General features: G+C 47.4%; 1 protein-coding gene across 3 annotated transcripts in view; it reads right to left on the bottom strand.

The window, feature by feature from the left end:
- The window catches only part of map3k15 (mitogen-activated protein kinase kinase kinase 15), a 272,382-nt gene that overhangs the window by 164,315 nt on the left and 82,253 nt on the right, over positions 1 to 25,814 (bottom strand). For all 3 annotated transcript variants that reach the window (XM_086006303.1, XM_086006302.1, XM_086006304.1), the window contains exon 4: positions 7,874 to 8,042. In XM_086006303.1, the coding sequence (XP_085862429.1) occupies positions 7,874 to 8,042 (169 nt within the window). The remainder of the gene's footprint in view (positions 1 to 7,873; positions 8,043 to 25,814) is intronic.

Below are 25,814 nucleotides of genomic sequence, written 5' to 3'. Positions count from 1 at the left end.
TGCAGCACAGGCCAGGAGTCTGGAACAATTCAGTGCAGCACAGGCCAGGAGTCTGCAGGACTTCGCGGCAGCACAGGCCAGGAGTCTGCAGGACTTCGCGGCAGCACAGTCGGCTTCTAGCCAAGTGCTCAGTCGTGCCGTCCATTCACTGGCTGGTGTCATGCGGACACAGACCAGGGCCACACGGGCACTAACTGCTGCCAACCATGCTGGATCAGCCAGGCATCGCCAGGGCACTCGCCGCGCAGCAGCAGCCCAGCAGTCTGTTCTTCAGCTGTTTGCTGCGCATGCTGCAGTGCTGGCCCATGCCAGTGCCAATGTCTCAGGCGACCAGCGAGCACCTGCGATCTGCCAGGTTGCCACCATTCCTGCAGCCGACACTGCCACTCCGCCATTGCAGCTGCCACGAGCCGCTGGACAGACTGCTGCCGCCCAGCCAGAGTTGGAGCAGTCAGCAGCCGGCCACTCCAAGGCCAGAGCTGGTGCAGGCCGACCCCCAAGGGCATCTGCCGTCTCGCCATCTGCCCCTCAGCAGCCTTCCCCCAGCCTTGCTGCAGCCACTGGGCTCCCATTGAGGAGGAGCTGCAGGGCGGGCAGGGGCCAGGCAAGGATGCGCAAGGCATCGCCCTCGCAGGGCAAAAAGTAGAGGTATGCACAAATGCCTGGTGCTTGTTGTAAGGCCGAGACTGGTGCAGTTGTGTTTGTGTAAGGCCGAGACTGGTGTCTTTCTTTCTTTTTGTAAGGCCGAGACTGGTAGTTTTGTGTTTTTGGAGGGGGCTTCTCCACATGAGGATGTAATGTGGGAAGGGCAGAGGTTTTCAATCAATTATTGTTGTTAAATTGCAGTGTGCATGGTTTTTTTGTTAAGTCCTGGTTGCCCTGCTCGGCTGAGGCCTTGTGGAGCGGCTACATTCATCTGCTGACATTGGCACAAGCCATTCCCTGAGAGGGGGCCTAGAACCGACGTTCAATAAGCCGGCGACGGGCGGCCCTTGCACTTTCTGCCTCCCTCCTGTGCTGGTCCTCCTCCTCCTCCTCCTGAGGTGGTCCTCCAATCTCTGGTGGCAGTGCCTGGGTCCTGCGGATAGCCAGGTTGTGCAGCATGCAGCAAACGACCACGAAGTGGGAGACTCGCTCTGGCGAATACTGTAGGGCTCCACCGGAACGATCCAGACAGCGGAACCATTGCTTCAGGACGCCGATTGTTTGTTCGATGATGTTCCTGGTCGCTTGATGGCTCTCGTTGTATCCCTCTTCAGCAGGGGTGCTGGGCGCACGGAGCAGGGTCATCAGCCAGGTACACAAAGGATAGCCTTTGTCCCCGATAAGCCATCCTCGTGGGTGAGGCTGTGCCTGGAACATGTCTGCCACAGAAGTCTGTCGCAGGATGAAGGCATCGTGGCTGCTGCCTGGAAAGCGGGCATTGACAGCTAGGATGAGCTGCCTGTGGTCACACACCAGCTGGACGTTCAGCGAATGGTAGCCCTTCCGGTTGCGGTAATCCTCGGCATTCTCCAGAGGTGCCCGCAAAGCCACATGCATGCAGTCAATGGCGCCCTGCACCATGGGGAAGCCCGCGAATGCTGCAAAGCCCATTGCACGCTGTTGCTGCTTGGCAAGGGCCATGGAGAAGGAGATGAACTGACGTCTCCTTTTGAAAAGGGCATTGGTCACCTGGCGGATGCAGCAATGCACGGCGAACTGGGAGATGTTGGCAATGTCCCCAGTAGCGGATTGGAAGGAGCCGGTGCATAGAAGTTGAGAGCCACCGTCACCTTCACTTCCACCGACAGAGACGTCCTGCTCCTCAGCTGTGGCTGCAGATCACCGTCAAGCAGCTGGCAGATCTCTGTGACCACGTCCCTTCTGAATCACAGCCTCTGAACACACTGCTCGTCAGACATGTTGAGATAGGAGAACTGCTGGCGGTATACCCTGGGTGGGTAAGGCCTCCTTTCCCGACGCCTGTTGCCCACTCTCCATCTAGCCAGGGCTGCCACTCTCTCACGGCGTCTGTGAGCCCTTTGGATGTAATTGAGAAAGCCAGCGTTGACACCCATTGCAGCCCCCATAATATGCTAGCAAACAATGAGATGTCAATGAAGGCAAAGACTAGTGGAAAGCTGTGGCCTGAAGCCAGAAGTACCTGTCCGAGTGTTGGGCCAAAGCAGAAAGCTATCTACCTTGGTCTCTCTCCAAAGATCCGTTTCTCAAGAAGGAGTGCAGCGAAATGGCAGCCTTTTATAGTGCAGGAGCAGTGCCCTTTAATTTGTGCCCCCCGCGCCCCGCATCGGCTGAGCACCGTTCCACTCTAACAGTCGCTAGGGGCGCCAGGCACACAATGGGGCGTTGCCACTGAAGTTCCGGTTGGGGGCGCACAAAGGGCGTTGCACGAGGAAATGACGTCATGATCTGCGCGCGCAGCTGAGCGCGCGCAAAGACTTTGTGTGGTAAACCACTGTTTGTATTCCACTGTGTACATGCCTGGACATGCCTCGGCTGACTCCTCCCACAAGTCCTAGTATAAAGGTGACTGCTCCCCAGCCCTTTGTATTTCTGGACCGGTCGACCACTCGAGGCAGACCTTCATTCTTTTGTTAATAAAAGCCTTTAGTTACTCTCTTAACTCTCAGTCTTTTATGAGTAATTGATAGCGCATCAATTTGCGCCGCCGCTAAATCTCTAGTGAAGTTGGGGCGAGGCGCAGATCGTGCTGCACCCGGGCGCTAGCCGCCTAGCACCCGACATCTACTCCTCCTAAGGCGCTAACGGCTGGCGCAACCAACTGAATTTCTAGGCCAAGGTGTTCAGGAAAGATAGGGAAGGAAATAAAGGAGGTGGGGTGGCAGTATTGATTAAGGAGAATATTACAGTGCTGGAGAGGGAGGATGTCCTGGAGGGGTCAAGGACAGAATCTATTGGGTTAGAATTAAGAAACAATAGAGGTGCCATTACAATATTAGTTGTATTCTATAGGCCGCCAACTAGTGGGAAGGATATAGAGGAACAAATGTGCAGGGAAATTACAGAGAGGTACAAGAACTATAGAGTAGTGATAATGGGGGACTTCAATTATCCTAATACAGACTGGGATAGCAATAGTGTTTAGGGCAGAGAGGGGGAAGAATTTCTGAAGTGTGTTCAGGAGAACTTTCTTGATCAGTACATTTCCGGCCCATGAGGAAGGAGGCATTGCTGGATCTGGTTCTGGGAATGAGATGCGTCAAGTGGAACAAGTGTCAGTAGGGGAACATTTAGGGAACAGTGATCATAGTGTCATAAGGTTTAGATTAGCTATAGAAAAGGACAGGGAGCAATCTAGAATAAAAAATACTTAATTGGAGGAAGGCCAATTTCAGTGGGTTGAGAATGGATACCGGGTAAATTGGAATCAAAGATTGGCAGGCGAAACTGTAAACGAACAATGGGCTGCTTTTAAAGAGGAGATGGTTCGGGTACAGTCGAGGTACATTCCCACGAGGGGGAAAGGTAGGGCAACCAAAATCAGAGCTCCCTGCATGATGAAAGAGATAGAGAGTAAAATGAAGCAGAAAAAGGGGGCATATGACAGATGTCACGTTGAGAATACAAGTGAGAACCAGGCTGAATATAGTAAGTTCAGAGGGGAAGTGAAAAAGGAAATAAGAGGGGCAAAGAGAGAGTATGAGAATAGATTGGCAGCTAACATAAAAGGGAATCCTAAAGTCTTCTATAGGCGTATAAATAGTAAACGGGTAGTAAGAGGAGGGGTGGGGCCGATTAGGGACCAAAATGGAGACCTAAGCATGGAGGCAGAGGGCATGGCTGAGGTACTAAATGAGCACTTTGCATCTGTCTTTACCAAGGAAGAAGATGTTGCCAAAGCCAGTTTGAAAGAGGAGGTACTGGAGATACTGGATGGGATAAAAATTGATAAACAGGAGATACTAGAAAGGCAGACTGCACTTAAAATAGATAAATGTAAGAAGTCACACAACACCAGGTTATAGTCCAACAGTTTTATTTGAAATCACAAGCTTTCGGAGCGCTGCTCCTTCATCAGGTGAAGTGGAGAGATGCATAAAGACACAGCTTATATAGTCAGAGAATAGTGCCAGATGATTACAGGTAATCTTTCTAACTGCCATTTATCACACCTCGGCAGAGAGATAATCACAGCACTCAAAGGTGTGAATGGTGTCCAAACAGGTTAGTCAGGGAAACATTACATCAAAGAACAATGAGGTGGGGTCACAAGGGGTCAAATGTTGCAGATGCTGGGGTCTGTATGAAAAACAAAAAACAGACAAAAAAACATTTTTTTTTGCTGGAAATCACAGCAGGTCCGGCCGCATCTGTGTAGAGAACAAGCCGACGATGACTCAAGTCTGGGTGACCCTACGTCAGGTGGGGTTACATGTAGCGTGACATGAACACACGATCCCGGTTGAGGCCGTCCTCATGAGTGTGGAACTTGGCTATCAGTTTCTGCTCGACGATTTTGCGTTGTCGTGTGTCTCGAAGGCCGCCTTGGAGAATGCTTACCCGAAGATCGGAGGCTGAATGTCGGAGAACAGGAGAACAGGAGAACAGCGACCATGACACCACACAACCCTGCCACGGCAACCTCTGCAAGACATGCCGGATCATCAACACAGATACCATCATCACACGTGAGGACACCACCCACCAGGTACATGGTACGTACTCATGTGACTCGGCCAACATTGTCTACCTCATACGTTGCAGGAAAGGATGCCCCGGAGCATGGTACATCGGCGAGACCATGCAGACACTGTGACAACGGATGAACGGACACCGCGCAACAATCGCCAGGCAGGAGTGTTCCCTCCCAGACGGGGAACACTTCAGCAGTCAAGGACATTCAGCCTCCGATCTTCGGGTAAGCATTCTCCAAGGCGGCCTTCGAGACACACGACAACGCGAAATCGTTGAGCAGAAACTGATAGCCAAGTTCCGCACTCATGAGGAGGGCCTCAACCGGAATCTTGGGTTCATGTCACGCTACATGTAACCCCACCTGATGTAGGGTCACCCAGACTCAAGTCATCATTGGCTTGTTCTCTACACAGATGCGGCCGGACCTGCTGTGATTTCCAGCAAAAAAAACGTTTTTTTGTCTGTTTTTTGTTTTTCATACAGACCCCAGCATCTGCAACATTTGACCCCTTGTGACCCCCTCATTGTTCTTTGATGTAATGTTTTCCTGACTAACCTGTTTGGACACCATTCATACCTTTGAGTGCTGTGCTTATCACTCTGCTGAGGTGTGATAAATGGCAGTTAGAAAGATTACCTGTAATCATCTGGCATTATTCTCTGACTATATAAGCTGTGTCTTTATGCATCTCTCCACTTCACCTGATGAAGGAGCAGCGCTCTGAAAGCTTGTGATTTCAAATAAAACTGTTGGACTATAACCTGGTGTTGTGTGACTTCTTACATTTGTCCACCCCAGTCCAACACCGGCATCTCCACACCTTAAAATAGATAAGTCACTAGGACCAGATGGGATGCATCCTAGGATGCTGAGGGAAATAAAGGTGGAAATTGCTGAGGTACTGGCCATAATCTTCCAATCCTCTTTGGATACAGGGCTGGTGCCAGAGGACTGGTGAATTGCAAATGTTACACCCTTGTTCAAAAAAGGGTGTAAGGATAAACCCAGCAACTACAGGCAGGCCAGTCAGTTTAACCTCGGTAGTGGGGAAGCTTTTAGAAATGATAATCCGGGACAAAATTAACAGTCACTTGGACAAGTGTGGATTAATTAAGGAAAGCCAGCTTGGATTTGTTAAAGGCAAATTGTGTTTAACTAACTTGATTGAGTTTTTTGATGAGGTAACAGAGAAGGTTGATGAGGGCAATGTGGTAGATGTGGTGTACATGGACTTCCAAAAGCTGTTTGATAAAGTGCCACATAATTGGCTTGCCAGCAAAGTTGAAGCCCATGGAATAAAGGGACAGTGGCAGCATGGATACGAAATTGGCAGGAAACAGAGAGTAGTGGTGAACAGTTGTTCATCGGACTGGAGGAAGGTACACATTGGTGTTCACCAGGGGTCGGTACTAGGACCACTGCTTTTCTTGATATATATTAATGACTTGGATGTGGGTGTACAGGGCACAATTTCAAAATTTGCAGATGACACAAAACTTGGAAGTATAGTGAACAGTGAGGAGGATAGTGATAGGCTTCAAGAGGACATAGACAGGCTGGTGGAATGGGCGGACACGTGGCAGATGAAATTTAACGCAGAAAAGTGCAAACATAGAAACATAGAAGATAGGAGCAGGAGTAGGCCATTCGGCCCCTCGAGCCTGCTCCGCCATTCAATGCAATCATGGCTGATCATCCAAATTCAGTACCCGGTTCCTGCTTTCTCCCCATACCCCTTGATCCCTTTAGCCTTAAAAAATATATCCAACTCCTTCTTGAATATATTTAATGAATTGGCCTCTACTGCCTTCTGTGGTAGAGAATTCCACAGGTTCACCACTCTCTGGGTGAAGAAATTCCTCCTCATTTCTGTCCTAAATGGCCTACCCCTTATCCTTAGACTGTGACCCCTGGTTCTGGACTCCCCGACCATCGGGAACATTTTGATACATTTTGGTAGGAAGAATGAGGAGAGGCAATATAAACTAAAGGGTACAATTCTAAAGGGGGTGCATGAACAGAGAGACCTGAGGGTATATGTGCACAAATTGTTAAAGGTGGCACGGCAGGTTGAGAAAGTGGTTAAAAAAGCATGCGGGACCGTGGGCTTCATAAATGGAGGCATAGCGTGCAAAAGCAAGGAAGTTATGGTGAACCTTTATAAAACACTGGTTCGGTCTCAACTGGAATATTGTGTTCAATTCTGGGCACCGCACTTTAGGTACGATGTGAAGGCCTTAGAGAGGGTGAAGAAAAGATTTAGAAGAATGGTTCCAGGGATGAGGGACTTCAGTTACGTGGATAGACTGGAGAAGCTGGGGTTGCTCTCCTTAGAGCAAGGAAGGTCGAAAGGAGATTTGATAGAGGTGTTCAAAATTATGAAGGGTCTAGACAGAGTAGATAGACAGAAACTGTTCCCATTGGCGGAAGGGTCGAGAACCAGAGGACACAGATTTAAGCTGATTGGCAGAAGAACCAAAGGCGACATGAGGAAAAACTTTTATACGCAGCGAGTGGTTAGGATCTGGAATGAACTGCCTGAAAGGGTGGTGGAGGCAGGTTCAATCTGCTTTCAAAATTGGACAAGTACCTGAAGAAATTTTTTTTTTTTGCAGGGCTACAGGGAAAGGGCGGGGGAGTGGAACTAGCTGAAGTGCTCTTGCAGAGAGCCGGCACGGGCTCGAAGGGCCGAATGGCCTCCTTCTGTGCTGTAACCATTCTATGATTCTATTGCTGTAAACATTCAAATCAAAATCCTTCTGTGGCCTTGCCCCACCCTACCCCTGCAATCTCCTCCAGTTTTACATCCCTTCCAAAATGCTCTATTCCTCGTCTCCCTTTATCCCACCATTAGTGGCAATCCCTTCAGCTGATGCAGTCGTACTCTTTGGAACTCCCTTCCTAAATCTCCCCGGCTCTGCAACTCGATCTTCATCTTTAAAAACCTCTGAAAAGCTCATCTTGTTGACGTCTCTTTCAGTCTACCCTGCACTCTCTTCCTTGCTGGCTGTGCATCAGCTTTCACTACACCTATTTGTTAAGTAACTTGGGAAGGTTTTTTGACATAAAAGGTGCTATATAAATGCAATTTGTTGTCGGCCCTTTGCGCTCGGTCTGTACGCATGCTCCTTTGCTTTTCCTCAGTAAGACTTCCATGTAGTTTTCTAAGAACAGCATCAAGCAGCTCTTCTGACCCATTTCCCTTCACTGTACCTGGATGTCCCTGTATGAGAAAAGCAGGTTGGTGATAACATCAGGTGTGACGACCTCGGTGCTTTCTATACGCAGCTTAATGCCAGAGAGCTGTTTGGCAAGCTCTTCCCCTTGGTACTTCTCCCTCGCTTTTCTAATGTCACTCAGCAGAGTATCCTTGAAATATGTGCTGTGAACATAAAGACAAAGAGATTGCACAACTGGTACGAAAGGAAATGTGTTGCAAGTGACAATTCAACAGGTTACTAAGATGATGTTGCAGCTAAAACAGGAAGGGTGACACGAAGTGGAAACTGTAAATGTTATCAATCTATCTTAACTATTTTGTTTGGTACATTTTTCATAATGGTGCTCCCAAAATACTAAAAACTGACTGCAGGCAGTTGCAAAAAGTCCCATTATAATTAACAGACTGATAGCATGGACGAGCAGGCCACTAGTTTAAATGTTGAGGGAGGGGTGAGAGAAAGAATGGATTGTCGGTATGTGTGGAACGTAACCACAGAAACCACAGAAACCCCACAGTGCAGATAGAGGCCATTTCGGCCCATCGAGCCTGCACCGACACATATCCCACCCTATCCCCGTAACCCCACGTATTTAATCCTATTTAATCCCCCTAACACTAAGGGTCAATTAATCATAGCCAATCAACCTAACCCGCACATCTTTGGACTGTGGGAGGAAACCGGAGCACCCGGAGGAAACCCACGCAAACACGGGGAGAATGTGCAAACTCCACACAGACAGTCACCCGAGACCAGATTCGAACCCGGGTCCCTGGCGCTGTGAGGCAACAGTGCTAACCACTATGCCACGTTACCACTGTTGAGTTTTGGCTTGGGCAATCATGTTTTTGAGCAAACTCTTGAGAAATTTCTAAAATGCAAACACACCAAAAAATTATTCTTTTAAAGAAAAGGCTCTCTTTCCACCTACTTCTGTGCCTCTTGAAATCCTTAGATGAATATTCATTTTCAGCAAAGCAAACATCTAGCCTTGCCTAATTTTGGACTTGGTAGAAACTGCTGCACTAGTCGAACTAGAAGATAGATTTTTTATTTGGCTCAATGATGTCACAATTATTAAAAAAGCAAGCAGGTATTTCTCACAATGGAGCACAGTGATGCTTGTGGCAGTGGTCAAGGTGAATTTTTATATTTAAAAAGCAAATCGACTTTTATTATATATGCCAGGTACGAGAGGTTTTTGGTTTGTTTTTCTTGATTTCTTCTCTAACTTTTGCAGGTACTTTCCAAGTTCTAAGTGTGGGCCAAAATATTCACTTCAGCTGAAACTAAATGGTTCACTCGAATTTTCACGGAACAGCAATGGGAACTTTCCGCACACTTTGCCAGGTGCAGCTTGGTTCAGTTTGGTTCCGTTGGTGTCACTTGCACTGCTGAGTCATACGGTTGTGGGTTTTAGCCCCACCCAAGGACATTGGTACATTCTGAAGTTCTGAAGAAGGGTTTCGACCTGAAATGTTGACTCTATTTCTCTCTCCACGGATGTTGCCTGGCCTGCTGAGATTTTCCAGCGTCTTCTGTTGTTATTTCGGACATCAGTACATTGTCTAGGCTGATACTTCAGTACAGTCATAAAAACATAGACAGATAAAATAAGAAAGCAAGAATTAATTAATTTGTATTTATATAGCATTAGATGGTTTTCAAGATGGCTGCTGGGCTGGCAGCTCCTTTCTGAGCTGCTCTTCTCTTCAGCTGTATCTGTGGTCATCCATTGCCATCCTTTGCCCTTTCTTCCCCCAATCTCCTTTCTTCCATTGCTTAAGATGCCCTACCTCTGATGGTGAAGGCATTTCAGCCCAAACTACAAGTTCAAACTACAACTTTAAAGCTCCCCCTGCAGAGTCCACTGCCCATCCCCCGACCCGGTGGGTCTTTGTTCTCACTGAGCTCCTTCAACTGACGGAACTCTGCTGAACCTTGACCTCTATCACTGGATTCCTCGCGGACAGGACTTTGTTGACCACACGGTTTGACTTGGCGGCTGTGACGCCGCTCTGCTTTTCAGTCACTTCAAGTTTTAAGCTGTGGCATTCTTTTGTTAAATTGGTTTCCGATCTCCTAGACTTCCCTGGACATCTAGACTACGTTTCTGCTTTGAACTACACTGGATTACACCACAACGTTTCTGCACTGGATTACACTGTAAGTCTTACTTGCTGTGTCTCTATCTCTGCCGCTAAAAGATTTTTACCTTTTAAACTGCAGCTGTGTCTCTGCTGAACGGGTTCTACTGGTTTTTTTCAGCTCTGCTGGCTTCTAGCTAACAGCTTCTGCTTCACGTGCTGTCCGGTGACTCGTTCTATCGGTTTTCAGCTTTGCTGGTCGCTGGCTTGTGGTTTTGCTTTTTTCTGCACCGCTTTGATCTAAGGTGACCTCCAAATTTTTTTTTATTCGTTTATGGGATCTGGGCGTTGTTTTGGTTTCTTTTTGGGTTCAATAAAGACTCATTTCTGAAAGAGAATGTTGTTTAATCTAAAGTCTTGTTCAAGACTTTCTACAGCTTTTTACAGAACACACTATGCTGTGATGCATCTAGAATGAAACTGAAAGTAAAACTCCTCTGGACTGCTTGTCTCTCACATGACCTCTGCTGGTCAGGCACAAGTAATCAAAAACACAGACAAATATGCTGTAAGGCATAAGTAATCAAACACAGACAAATATCATCACTATTTGCTGATATCATTACATCTCCCTTTCTTAAAACAAAAGTATTTTACTTTTAACTAACAACATTTAATGAACTTACATTATCATTATCATGATCAAGGTTTTTTACCCTTGCTTTGTGTGTTCACATGAAATATGTCAATACACTAGAACTTGAAGAAAGAATAAGATAACATTACTTCCTTCTTTAACAATAGTCCTTAAATTTGCTCAATGAGTCTCTCAGGAGGCTTCACGTGTCTTGAGGATTTTCTGATTGATTGTCCTTGAATCTGAGTTGTTGCCTCAGATGATTGGTTCTCAGCTGTGTGATCAGGTTGTTCACCAGCATCAGTCTCTTGACCTGCTGTGGCTGGTCCCATGAGAAGATCTCGACGATTTCTTCTCAGAACAGCACCCTCATCTGTCTGAATGGTGTATGATCTTGGTTGAACTTCACTCAGGACAGTTCCCTTCTGAGTCCATGTGTTTGTTTTGTCTTTCAACCTTACTTGGTCACCAGTGTGGAGTTCAGGTAGGTTTTGTGTTCCTCTGTCATAGTAGTACTTTTGCTTTTCTTTCTGTTGCTCTTTGAACTTCCTCACTTTCTCCCCCTCTTTTGTTTTCAGGAGGTTCTCCGGGATGGGTAGGTTTGACCTTAGCCGACGTCCCATCAGGAGTTGGGCTGGTGACATACCACACTCGAGCGGCGTTGTGCGGTATACAAGCATGCTTTGGTAGAAGTCAGTTCCACTGTCTTTTGCCTTGTACATCAGTCTTTTCACTGTCTGGACCGATTTTTCCACTAGTCCATTGGACTGTGGATAGTGAGGACTTGACGTTGTGTGGACAAAGTCCCACTCTTTGGCAAAGTGTCGGAAATTTGCATTGTTAAACTGGGGTCCGTTGTCTGTGAAGACCTCGCTTGCCACGCCATGTCTGGAGAATATGGCTTTCATACTTCTTATCACAGCTTCTGCAGTGGTGGTGTACAGTCTACAAACCTCTGGATACAGGGAGTAATAGTCTGTGACGACAAGATAGTCCTTCCCTTGACATACGAATAGGTCAGCGCCTACCTTCTGGTAAGGTCTGTCTGGTGCTGGGTGTGGCTTTAGTGGTTCTACCGGATTGCTTGCTCGATATTTCAGGCATATTGTGCAGTTTGACACCTCATTTGTCACATCTTGGTTGATTCGTGGCCAGTACATCACCTCTCGTGCTCTTTTCTTACACTTTTCGATTCCCAGATGTCCTCCATGGATCTTTTTTAGCATCTCTCTTCTCAGACTCTTTGGGATAACTATTTTACTGCCTTTGTAGATGATGTCTTCGACCACTGATAGTTCCGCCCTGCAGTTCCAGTACGCTGCTATATCAGGTGAGCAGTCTTGCTTCATGTTGGGCCATCCATCCAAGATGCTTTTTCTCAGTCGTCTCATTGTTTCATCTTTGTTTGTCTCAGTCTTTATGAGCTCCATTTTTGCATCTGCTATGGGCAGTGCACTTGTGATCATGTCCACGTAGGCGTTCACTTTTTCATCCATTGTGGTGTTTGCGGGCTCACTTGGGTCAACAGCTCTGGACAACGTGTCTGCTGTATACATCAGCTTACCCGGTGTGTACGCAACATTCAGTTCATCATAGACTGTCTCTCTTTCACTTTCCACAACGAGGACTCTCTTTACCAGGTTCAGTCTCTCACAGGCTTTTAAACCTAGTATGGCTTGCACATCCTTTGGCACCACGATTAATGCTAGCGTGTGCTCTCTGTCCTTGTGTGTTACTTTGACAATGCATTTTCCTTTCACTGGTATATCAGTACCTGAGTATCCGGTCACTTTCACTTGTATTCCATGTAACTTTGGTCTGGGTCTAATTCTCTTAAAATCGGTCTCTGATATCACATTAACTTGTGCTCCAGTATCCAATTTAAATGGAATGTGTATGTCGTTCACTTTTAGTGTCAACATCCAGTCTCTTTCTTCTCTTTTGTTTTCAGACACAACATCTACATAGAATTCCTCTATGTCGCTTGCATCTACTGCATGGACCTTGCTTTGTTGCACTTGGTTCTTGCAGCAACGGGCATAATGGTTGTTCTTGTTGCAACTATAGCAAGTTTTACCATATGCTGGACACTTTCTTGGTGGATGCTGTGTACCGCATCGACTACATGACTTCCGATTGTCTCTTTCATTTCCGTTTGCTGGCCACGTCTCTTTTTTCACATTGGCGCTCTCTTTGGTAAATGGTTTGTATCCGTGCTTTCTCACTGCATCCACGTTGCAGCTACTGTCACTGAACAGCTCCTTTGCCTGCAACTTCACAGTCTCTGTAACCCTACACAGTGCTATGGCTTTTCCCAGGTCTAGATCTTGCTCTCTTAGCAGTCTTTCCCTTAGACCATTATCTCGAATACCACACACCAGTCTGTCTTTTATCAGCGAGTCTGTGAGTCCCCCAAATTCACACGATTTGCTCCGGTTTCTCAGTTAAGTCATATACTGATCAATAGTCGCAACGATTTTCTGCACACGTGAAAAATTTGTGCCTCTCAAAGGTCACGTTGCATTTAGGTATGCAGTAGGCCTCAAACTGTTCCATTATTTTATCTAGCTTCATTTTGTCTCCATCAACAGCAAATATGAAATTATTATATACCTCCAGCGCTGCATCACCCACTACATGTAAAAACACGGACGATTTCTGTTTATTACTTTTATCGTCCGCTCCGATTGCTGATAAATACAACCCTACACGTTGTTTGAATCTCCTCCAATTTTCAGCCACATTACCGGTCAATTGAAGCGTCGCCGGTGGGTGTAAACCTTCCATTCTTTCACTTCGTTAGCTATTCTCTAATGGTAAGCAACGATGTTCTCTTTTGGCTTGCTAGTCTGTGGAGAGCTGATTTCGCTTACTTGCCACAACTGCTTTCACTGTCCCATCAAGTTGCTAACTTCAGATTTTTTCTCTTTCAGCCACTTCTGACATCATGTTTTGGTTTCTTTTTGGGTTCAATAAAGACTCATTTCTGAAAGAGAATGTTGTTTAATCTAAAGTCTTGTTCAAGACTTTCTACAGCTTTTTACAGAACACACTATGCTGTGATGCATCTAGAATGAAACTGAAAGTAAAACTCCTCTGGACTGCTTGTCTCTCACATGACCTCTGCTGGTCAGGCACAAGTAATCAAAAACACAGACAAATATGCTGTAAGGCATAAGTAATCAAACACAGACAAATATCATCACTATTTGCTGATATCATTACAGGCGTCGCTGGCAAGGCCAGCATTTATTGCCCATCCCTAATTGCCCTTGAGAAGGTGGTGGTGAGCCACCTTCTTGAACCGCTGCAGTCCGTGTGGTGAAGGTACTCCCACAGTGCTGTTAGGTAGGGAGTTCCAGGATTTTGACCCAGTGACAATGAAGGATTGGCGATATACTTCTAAGTCAGGATGGTGTGTGACTTGGAGGGGAACTTGGAGGTGGTGGTGTGCCCATGCTCCTGCTGCCCTTGTCCTTCTAGGTCGTAGGTTTGGGAGGTGCTGCCGAAGAAGCCTTGGCGAGTTGCTGCAGTGCATCTTGTAGATGGTACACACTGCAGCCACGGTACGCTGGTGGTGGAGGGAGTGAATGTTTAAGGTGGTGGATGAGGTGCCAATCAAATGGGCTGCTTTGTCCTGGATGGTGTCGAGCTTCTTGAGTGTTGTTGGAGCTGCACTCATCCAGGCAAGTGGAGAGTATTCCATCACACTCCTTACTTGTGCCTTGTAGATGGTGGAAAGGCTTTGGGGAGTCAGGAGATGAGACACTCACTGCAGAATACCCAGCCTCTGACCTGCTCTTGTTGCCACAGTATTTATGTGGCTGGTCCAGTTAAGTTTCTGGTCAATGGTGACCCCCAGGTTGTTGATGGTGGGGGATTCGGCGATGGTAATGCTGTTGAATGTCAAGGGGCGGTGGTTAGACTCTCGCTTGTTGGAGATAGTCATTGCCTGGCACTTATGTGGCGCGAATGTTACCTGCTACTTATCAGCCCAAGCCTGAACGTCAGCCAGGTCTTGCATGCGAGCATGGACTGCTTCATTATACAAATTGCGTCAATTTTGCCATCATCTTACTGTACTGCTACCGATTCTCATTCCTCTGGCAACAACCTCCATCCAAAAACTCTCTACCCTTCAAATAGCTTCTGGCCTTCACTCGCCTGCTTTTGGACAGTGGTTCGTCGATGCTTCGTGCCGGCCCCATCCTGCTTACGTCAGCTTTGTTCTTCCATGGGACCTCTGACTTTGACCCTGGTCTCCCTACTATTGTCTTCAACCTATTCCTGCTACCAGGAAATTATTGTCCCATTAATTACCTCATTTAAACAAGCCTATGTAACCTGAGCTTTACCCCGTGTCCATTCGTGTGCGCTTTGGCTGCCGCTCCAGACCCGAGCCATTCAATACTTTTCCACTTTTTCACCTCCAAATCCCTACCCCGATCCTTCATTACTCTTCAACCTTCCTACTCTCCTGCTGCCATCCCAGGCTTGACTCCCTCTTAGATGAGCCTACAGCTTCCCTCTGTGCCTCTCTTGGCATCCTGCAAAGGGCCCATTGAGGCACTTGTCACTGCCTCCTTACGAGCAGCAACCCCAACTGTCCCACCCTACTCTCTCGCCGATCTTCCCGCCCAGCGCGCCCACTGGGAGCAACTCTTGCCAATCTCCTCCCCATCCAACTCATCCCCCCAGCGCTGACCCTGTGGACGCTGGCAGTAGGGCAGCCATCACCGACCCTCTCCGCATCTCCCTCCAGAATGGCCATTCAATTGAGAATAAGGCCCTTGCCATCCATGAGCTTATCATGGACGATTGCATCGAAATCATGGCCCTGACGGAAACTTGATTGAGGGGTGATGACACCTTACCCTTAAATGAAGCCTCCCCGCCTGGCTATACTTTCCACCACTGGCCTCGCTCAGAGCGCTGTGGTGGCGGTGTCTCATCACCAAATCACACCTTGGTCTGTCCCCCTACTCCTCCGGCACTTTCTCCTCCTTTGAACATCTCACCTTATTCCACCCCTCTCACCTCTCATTTAAAATGATCATTCTCTATCACCCACCCAAGTACCATAAACATTTTTATTACTTCACTGCTCTCCTCCCTCAGCCTCTGCACCGACTGACTTCTCATCCTCGGTGATTTAAACTTCCATCTCAATTCATCATGCTCTCTCTCCTCTGAGTTCACTAGCCTCCTATCCTCCCTTAATCTCTCCCTCCATGTAAACTCCCCAACCCATATTCACGGCCACCCCCTCGGCCTTGCCATCCCTCGTGGCCTCGCTACTCCCATCGTGTCAATCACAGATAAGGCCATCTCTGACCAGTTCCTCGTATCGCTCTCCACCCACATCCCCCTTCCACACCCCACCCGCCCACCGCCCAATCCTACTTCCTTCTGTGTCTGTCTCTGGAAAAAACTCTCTCCCAACACTTTTACAACTGCACTTATGAGATCCAAACTGTCCAGCCTTTGGCCCTCCATTCACCATGACATTTCTGCAGCTACTGATCTGCTCAACCACACCCTCACCACTATCTTTGATGCCCTAGTCCCTATTAAAACAATTACTCTCTCTCACCCTGGCCATTCCCCCTGGTACGGCCCTCATCTTCGCTCCCTTAAGTCCAAGGGATGCAGACTTGAATGGATATGGCGGACAACTGGTTTAGCCATTCACCGCCAGATCTGGCTGGACCACATAAAGTATTATCGGGCCCTGCTCTCGTCTGCCAAAATTGCTCACTATTCCAGAATCATTCTGGAAAGCAAAGATAAACCCCGGCTTCTATTCTCCACTGCTAACTGTCTTCTTAAACCCCTCTCCCCTGTCTCCTCCACCCTCACCTCCGATAACAAGTGAGAGAAGCTCATGGACTTCTTTGTCTCTAAGATTGAGACCATCCGTTCAGCTGTCTCTGCCACTTCCCTTCCTTCCCCTAGCCCACTGAGTCAAACTTCCTCTAAGGTTCCCCCCTGCCCTAGCCCTGAACTCACATCTTTCTCCAGTTTCTCTCCGAATTCCCCTCATGACCTCTCCACGCTCATCTTGTCCATGAGACCCACTTCCTGCTCCCGCGACCCTATTCCCACCAAACTGCTGACCACCCAACTTCCTTTTTTGGCTCCCATGTTAGCTGATATTGTTAACGGTTCTCTCTCCTCAGGTATTGTCCCCCTCTCCCTCAAATCTGCCATCATCACCTCTCCTAAAAAAAAACAACCCTTGACCCCTCCATCCTTGCAAACTACCACCCCATCTCCAACCTCCCTTTCCTCTCCAAAGTCCTTGAATGTGTTGTCACCTCCCAAATCCATGCCCATCTTTCCTGCAATTCCATGTTTGAATCCCTCCAATCAGGTTTCTGCCCTTGCCACAGTACCGAAGCAGCTCTCATCAAAGTCACAAATGACATCCTTTGTGACCGTGACAAAGGTAAACTATCCCTCCTCGTCCTTCTTGACTTGTCTGCAGCCTTTGACACGGTTGACCACTCCATCCTTCTCCAACACCTCTCCACCGTCGTCCAGCTGGCTGGGACTGCACTCGCCTGGTTCCATTCTTATCTATCTAATCATAACCAGAGAATCACCTGCAATGGCTTCTCTTCCCGCTCCCACATCGTTACCTCTGGTGTCCCTCAAGGATCCATCCTTGGTCCTCTCCTATTTCTCATCTACATGTTGCCCCTTGGCGACATCATCCGAAAACACAGCGTCAGTTTCCACATGTACGCTGGCGACACCCAGCTCCACCTCACTACCACTTCTCTCGACCCCTGCACGGTATCTAAATTGTCAGACTGCTTGTCTGACATCCAGTTCTGGATGAGCAGAAATGTTCTCCAATTATATATTGGGAAGACCGAAGCCATTATTTTCGGTCCCCGTCACAAACTCCCTAGCCACTGATTCCATCCCTCTCCGTAACATCTGTCTGAGACTGGACGACACTGTTTGCAACCTTGGTGTCATATTTGACCCTGAAATTAACTTCCGACCACATATCCGCAGCATAACTAAGACCGCCTACTTCCACCTCTGTAACATTGCCCGTCTCCGCCCTTGCCTCAGCTCATCCGCTGCTGGAACCCTCATCCATGCCTTTGTTACCTCTAGACTTGACTATTCCAACGCACTCCTGGCTGGCCTCCCACATTCTACCCTACGTAACCCTGGGGTCATCCAAAACTCGGCTGCCCATGTCCTAACTCGCACCAAGTCCCGTTCACCCACCACCCCTGAGCTCGCTGACCTACACTGGCTCCCCGTTAAGCAACGCCTCAATTTCAAAATTCTCATCCTTGTTTTCAAATCCCTCCACGGCCTCGCCCCTCCCTATCTCTGTAATCTCCTCCAGCCCCACAACCCCCCGAGATATCTGCGCTCCTCTAATTCTGCCCTCTTGAGCATCCCTGATTATAATCGCTCGACCTTTGGTGGCAGTGCCTTCTGTTGCCAAGGCCCTAAGCTCTGGAATTCCCTCCCTAAACCTTTCCGCCTCTCTACCTCTCTTTCCTCCTTTAAGATGCTCCTTAAAACCTACCTCTTTGACCTTGCCTTAACTTCTCCTTATTTGGCTCGGTCTCAATTTTTTTTCTTATAATACTCTTGTGAATCGCCTTGAGACGTTTTACTATGATAAAGGTGCTATATAAATACAAGTTGTTATTGTTGTTGCCCATCGCGATCCCAGGCTGTCCCAAAATGTTTTATAGCCAATGAAGTACTTTTGAAGTGTAGTCATTGTTGTAATGTTTTGCTCACTGAAACTCACACTTACCCCCCACCCCAAACAATGCTAGAGTCTCACCCCATCCCTACATTTATTGACCCCACCCCCAGCCCCCAAAAGCTCAGAATGATGCTGGAGAAGGTATGGAATTACTCATGGGCATACTTCTTTGTGCCTTCCTTATGGAAGAGGAGGTCATGGAGGCAAAGATAATAAGGCTACATGACAGAAGACAACAGCGCACCAAGTACTACCATCCACAGCATATCTATAGGCAGCACAGATCCTTCAAGGACCTCCTGAAGGAGCTCCATGTTTGAAGGATGCTGTAAGAGCCATAAAAGCTTAAGAAAATACTTTAAAATAGTGGTTAAATGGCATAATAGTTAATTTACCTGACCGACTTATTGTATTAAGAAACCCCTATTTTCTTGCTCCAGTAGTATAGTCCGAGACACCCCCTTCATTCTTGCCACAATGGAACAGTCCCTAAGCCACACATGGGTGCAGCCATTTTACAGTTTAAACTGCACGTGAAGGAGGCAGAAGTTGTGAGGTTTGGAGCAGTACAATTTTTGACCGTGTTCGTTTATACGTGTTTGCTTTGTAATTCTGTTTGTTAAGTGTTATAGTAAACAGTTTAAAAGACAAAGCTACGTTTGGGAACGTTTTATTTCGACACGCGTCTACTCGTTGTTAAAAACCCCACAGCTCAGTGGCTGCCTGTTTGGAAACTAAGAAGCGCCACTACATTAGTCAAAAACTTGCTCCCTAAGAAGGAAGGGACGGAATCGTCGGCGAACGTATACCCGAATGGTCACGGAGCCAGACGACAATATAAGAAAGCGAAGGTACAGTGACTGCTACTTGCTTTGTTCATTCTATTGAGAAGCTAAATAAGAGCTGCGGGTAAAATGGCCGAGGCCTTACGGAGCCAGGAGCTTCCATCAGCCAGAAAGATTGCTGGCCAAAAGAGGGAAATAAAGCTCACCCCAAAGGCAATGGAAGAGAAGTTACATAGAAGCATAGGCGCAAGGAAGGCTAAATTAGCTCAGATAACTGGAAAAATGAAGATAATTGATCGTCTCATGGAAGATAATGCTAATATTAAGAAAGCTGAAGACATAATGTATTACGATTTCTCCAAGCTGCATGAAGAATTTAATGTACTCAATGAAGATGTATTAGCACTTCTGTCTGAAGAAGAGGGAAACGCTGATCAGCACAACTGGTTTGATCTTAAATCAACCAGCATTAAGGACTATATCAAGGCCACGGAACAGTGGATGTTAAAGATTCGTCAAGATGCTGATACAGCAGAGAAAGATAAAGTTGACGATGAAGTCGGACCAGATGATAGCATTTCAGAGACTTCCGCCAGACCAAGCAAAAATCGAAAAGAAGGTAGCTCTGTTTCTGGACGCAGGTCAGTCGCTTCTACCACAAGCTCGTCGCGACGCATGAGAGCGGAGGCCGAACGGGCGGCGTTGATGGTGCGCGCAGCATCTTTAGCGGAGAAGCAAGCTCTTGAATGGGAAGAGGCCCAACTGCAGGTCCAAGAGGCCCAACTGCAGGCCCAACGGGCCCAGGTGCAGGCAAAGAAAGAACAGCTGGAGATAAAAACAGCTATCGAGGTCTCAGACGCCAGGTTGAGTGCGTACGAAGATTATGAAGGCTCACGGGATGGCGGGAGCCACTGCCAGTCAACGTCGTCACATAGAGTTGGATCCAGGGCACCTTCAAGAGTTACAACAGAGCCCGAAGGCAATCCCCTGGCATTACAGCGTGGAAGCCAGGCCTCTCCATTAACAGGAGCACGTGATGCTACCCCAGACGTCAGACGGTCTAGACTAGACCCTGCTGATGACCACCAGAGGCCTGAAGACACAGGGAGAAGCCTATACCGAGTGATGCAACGTCAGAACGAAATTACAGAGAAGCTTGTAAAACAACAGAATCTGTTTCGACTCCCTCAAAGAGACATACCAGTGTTCCAAGGCGACCCACTCAAGTATAAGCCCTTCATCAGATCCTTTGAACAAGCCATTGACTCCAAAACAGAGAGCAGCAGTGATAAGTTGTACTACCTGGGACAGTACACCAGTGGTAAGCCACAAGACCTGGTCAGAAGCTGTGAACACATGAGACCGGACCGGGGATACATAGAAGCCAGGAAGTTGCTGCAGGAGCACTATGGTAATGAGCTGAAGATAGCCACTGCATATATCGAAAAGGCTACCAAGTGGCCACAGATCAGATCGGAGGACGGAGAGGCATTGAACGCATATGTTCTTTTCCTCATAGGATGTCGCAACACCATGGAGGATGTTGAATTCATGGAAGAGATGGACAATCCTACGACTATGAGAATCATCATCTCTAAGCTTCCTTACAGGATGAGAGAACAATGGAGAAGAACAGCCTTTGAGATAATGGAGAGGCGGAAAGGTAGAGCCAGGTTTGCAGACTTAGTGAACTTCATAGACAAACAGGCTAAAATTGCTAGGGACCCATTGTTTGGAAACATCCAAGACGTCAGCCCGACCACCGATGGAAGAGTGAAAGCCAAGCCCGTTGAATCAAAGACTCTCAGGAAAGGTGGTTCCAGGGGAAGCAGCTTTGCAACTATCGTCACCCAGGCCGAGGAAGAAAGGCCCCAGAACTCATCTCCCAAAAAGAGCAGCACAGTGACATCTGCTAATGCCTTTCAGAAGCCATGCTTATTCTGCCAGAAGAATCATACATTGGATTTCTGCAGCGACATCAAAGCACAGCCACATAAGGACAGAATCGAATTCCTGAAGTGCAACGGCCTATGCTTTGGATGTCTCTCTCAGGGGCACCTGAGTAGAAACTGTAAGCAAAGAACAACATGCAGAGAGTGCACTCGGAAACATCCCAGTCTGCTGCATATCCATAAAGAAGAACAAGTCTCTAAGAAGAGTGAAGAAAACAATACCGACGAGAAGGTCGTTTCAAGTGCTCTGGTGTCGCTAGAACCAGAGACTTGTGGATTCACTGGGGCTGGTGACAGTGACTGTATTCTTGCCATCGTACCAGTAAAGATCAAGTCTAAGAGGAGCGAGAAGCTTGTGGAGACTTACGCCTTCATGGATCCAGGTAGCTCAGCAACGTTCTGCACAGAATCACTCATGCAACAGCTGAACGTTAGAGGCAGAAGAACAGAAATCCTATTACGCACCATGGGTCATGAGAAGTCAATGCAAAGTTATATCCTGTCAGACCTAGAAGTGTGTGGACTTGAAGAGAAGGACTTCATAGACCTGCCTAATGTTTTCACACAGAGGGAGATTCCTGTTAGAATAGGGAACCTAGCCCTGCAGAAGGATGTGGATAGATGGCCTTACCTAGAAAAGGTGCGTCTCCCATACATTGAAGCAGAAATTGGCCTATTAATTGGAACCAATGCCTACAAAACTATGGAGCCATGGCAGGTGATAAACAGCAAGGATGACGGACCCTACGCCGTCAGGACAGCCCTTGGATGGGTAGTCAATGGACCGGTAAGGAGAGATGATGGCCACAAGTCGAACAAGGAGGAACGACAAAACGTCACAGTTAATCGCATCTCTATCGCAAGCATTGAAGAGCTGTTGATACAGCAGTTCAACGCAGACTTCTCAGAACGCAGCTGTGAGGAAAAGACAGAGATGTCACAAGAAGACCATCAGTTCATGGGTTTGATGACAAGGTCTACACAGTTCATTGATGGCCACTATCACATTGGTTTGCCACTGAGAAGACAGACCGCGAAGATGCCGAACAATCGCTGCATAGCAGAGCAACGCGCCATCAGTCTAAAGAGAAAGCTGAACAAGAACCCCGACTTTCACGCAGACTACAAAGACTTCATGAGAAACATCATAGCGAAAGGCTATGCTGTAAAGGTGCCCGAGGAACAGTTGAACAGAGACGATGGAAGGGTCTGGTACATTCCTCATCACGGGGTGTATCACCCAAAGAAGAAAAAGATCCGTGTAGTGTTTGACTGCGCCGCCTCATTCAGAGGAACTTCACTGAATGACCAGCTGCTTCAAGGTCCTGATCTTACTAATACCCTCATTAGCGTCTTGACTAGGTTTAGACAAGAGCTCGTTGCCATGATGGCAGACATAGAATCAATGTTCTACCAAGTTAGAATCCCTGATGAAGATGCTGATCTTCTGCGCTTCCTTTGGTGGCCAGATGGCGACGTTAGTCAAGTGATGGTGGAATGTAGAATGGCTGTACACTTGTTCGGAGCCACATCATCTCCCAGCTGTGCAAGCTACGCTCTCAGAAAAACTGCAGAAGATGGCAAAGGCAAAGCACCATCAGAGGCTGTGGAGACAATCTTCAGAAACTTTTATGTCGACGACTGTCTGAAGTCCGTGTCAACAGAAGACGATGCCATCGCACTGTCAAGAGACCTTAGAACTCTGTGTTCGAATGGAGGATTCCATCTGACTAAGTGGATAAGCAACAGCAGAGCAGTTCTAGCTTCTATCCCAGAAAAGGAAAGAGCCACTGAAGTCAAAGATCTGGACCTGAGCCACGATGTCCTTCCTATCGAGAGAGCTCTTGGTGTACAATGGTGCATCGAGTCAGACACGTTCAACTTCAGGATAATGGTGAACGAAAGACCATCCACAAGACGAGGGATTCTCTCCGTGGTCAGTTCCATCTACGACCCTCTTGGATTCCTGGCACCACTCATTCTGCCGATGAAGCTGATGCTACGAGAGCTGTGTAGAGACAAGAGAGGATGGGATGAAGATATCCCAGAAGGTCAAGCTCAGAGATGGCACAGATGGTTGACAGATTTGCAACAACTTTCTAGCTTCAACGTCAGTAGATGCATCAAGCCCGCGAGTTTTGGAGTTACAAAGACGGCTCAACTACATCATTTCTCGGACGCCAGTGAGGACGGCTATGGCACGGCTACTTACCTCTTGCTGACAAATCAACAGGGCCAGAAACATTGTGCCTTCCTCATGGGGAAATCCAGGGTGGCTCCGCTGAAGCAGGTCACCATCCCGAGACTGGAATTGACGGCAGCGGTTGTTGCAGTTAAAGTTGACCAGGTGATGCGGAAAGAGTTACAGCTCCCATTAGAAGAATCTGTCTTCTGGACGGATAGCATGACGGTGCCGAAGTATATAGAGAATGAGAAGATACGCTTCAAGACCTTCGTAGCAAACAGAATCTCATCCATTAGAGAAGCTACACAACCATCTCAATGGAGGTACGTAAACACCTCATTAAACCCAGCAGATCAAGCCTCACGAGGATTGAAGGCTGAAAACTTCATGAGGAGTGAAACTTGGATACAAGGCCCAAGTTATCTGCTGGAAACAGAGAGATCATGGCCAGAAAGACCAGATATGCCAAGTCAGATTGCTGAAGACGACGTCGAAGTCAAGAGATCAGTCACAGTAAATCTCATAAATACGAAAGAGAACTTTGACACAGTGAACAAGCTTGTTAACCATTTCTCAGGATGGCACCAGTTGAGGAAAGCAGTTGCATAGTTTCTAAGGTTGAAAGAGTTGCTGCTACACCTGAGCGGTAAGAGAAAAGAGTGCCGAGCCACTATCAGTCAGTCTGAAAATAACCCTGATAAGCAGAGAATGCTTCTACAGCAGTATACGCATCATCACAAGACCACATTGGGCAAGAATTCATTGACCGTGGAGGATTTGGCCAAGGCTGAGAAGGAGATGGTTCGCTTCAGTCAAAGACAAAGATACCCAGAAGAAATCGAAGCTCTACAGCGAAATACTCCAATCAAGAAAGGTAGTCATATCTACAAGCTGGACCCTACACTGCAAGATGGAGTACTGAGGGTGGGAGGGAGACTAAACAAATCTGCTATGCCAGAGGAGGCCAAGCATCGTGCTATCCTTTCTAAGGACCTCCGGGTTACTACCCTCATTCTTCAGCATATACACCAGAGTATTGGACACAGTGGGAGGAATCACGTGCTTGCGAAGCTAAGACAAAGATACTGGATTCCAGGAGCTAATTCCGTAATAAGAAAAATACTCTCTGAATGCATTGTTTGCAGACGGTTACACGCTAGAGCTGGGGAGCAGAAAATGGCAGACCTGCCTGAAGACCGTTTGTTACCAGACAAGCCCCCATTTACAAACGTAGGGGTGGACTATTTCGGGCCTTTCGAGGTAAAGCGAGGACGGAGCCTTGTCAAGAGATATGGTGTGCTTTTCACTTGTTTGACCATCAGAGCTGTTCATATTGAGGTGGCACACACGCTTGACACTGATTCCTGTATTAACGCCTTGCGGCGCTTTGTCTGTAGAAGAGGACAGGTGTCCATTATGCGTTCTGATAATGGCACTAATTTCGTCGGAGCGGAGAGAGAACTACGGGAAGCTATTGAAGGTTGGAATCAGCTTAAAATACAGGAAGCCATGATGCAAACAGGAATTAAGTGGATCTTCAATCCTCCGGCTGCATCCCACCACGGAGGTGTCTGGGAAAGACAGATACGCACCGTAAGAAAACTACTCAGTTCTGTACTGAAGCAGCAAACGCTTGACGACGAGGGACTCCAAACCATTCTGTGCGAGGTCGAAGCCATCATTAATGACCGACCGATAACTAAGACATCAGATGGTCCCAATGACCTCGAAGCCCTGACTCCGAACCACCTGTTGTTGTTGAAAACACAGCCAGCCATGCCCCCGGGAGTCTTCAAAAAGGAAGATCTGTATGCCCGTTGGAAGTGGAGGCAAGTTCAGTATATGCCAGACCTTTTCTGGACCAGATGGACAAGAGAATACTTACCTCTGCTACAGGAGCGTCAAAAATGGTCCAAAATAAAGAGGAACTTCATTGTCGGAGACATTGTCTTAATTGTGGATGATTCAGCCCCTAGAAATTCTTGGTTGATGGGAAAAATAATTAAGACCATGCCAGACTCCAGAGGCGTCGTTCGTCGCGTTTGTTTGCAAACCAAGACCAGTACCCTGGAAAGACCGATCACAAAGCTCTGCCTGCTACAAGAAGCAGCGTGAAAGGCTCCCGAACGAAAAAAGTGGACACTTATATTGTAAATATGTTGAACTCATTAGTTTATGACTCTTAATGTTTGAGTAATTGATATGCTTCGTGTGCCTAGTCAATTAGGGGCCGGAATGTAAGAGCCATAAAAGCTTAAGAAAATACTTTAAAATAGTGGTTAAATGGCATAATACAGTTAATTTACCTGACCGACTTATTGTATTAAGAAACCCCTATTTTCTTGCTCCAGTAGTATAGTCCAAGACACCCCCTTCATTCTTGCCACAATGGAACAGTCCCTAAGCCACACATGGGTGCAGCCATTTTACAGTTTAAACTGCACGTGGTTGAAGGAGGCAGAAGTTGTGAGGTTTGGAGCAGTACAGTTTTTGACCGTGTTCGTTTATACGTGTTTGCTTTGTAATTCCGTTTGTTAAGT

Source organism: Somniosus microcephalus, chromosome 14 (genome assembly GCF_052327205.1).
Source record: "Somniosus microcephalus isolate GS21.2 chromosome 14, FLI_Smic_1.0, whole genome shotgun sequence".
NCBI lineage: Eukaryota > Metazoa > Chordata > Chondrichthyes > Squaliformes > Somniosidae > Somniosus > Somniosus microcephalus.
Note: the sequence above shows the minus strand (reverse complement) of the source record. Positions and strands in the feature narration are given on the sequence as shown.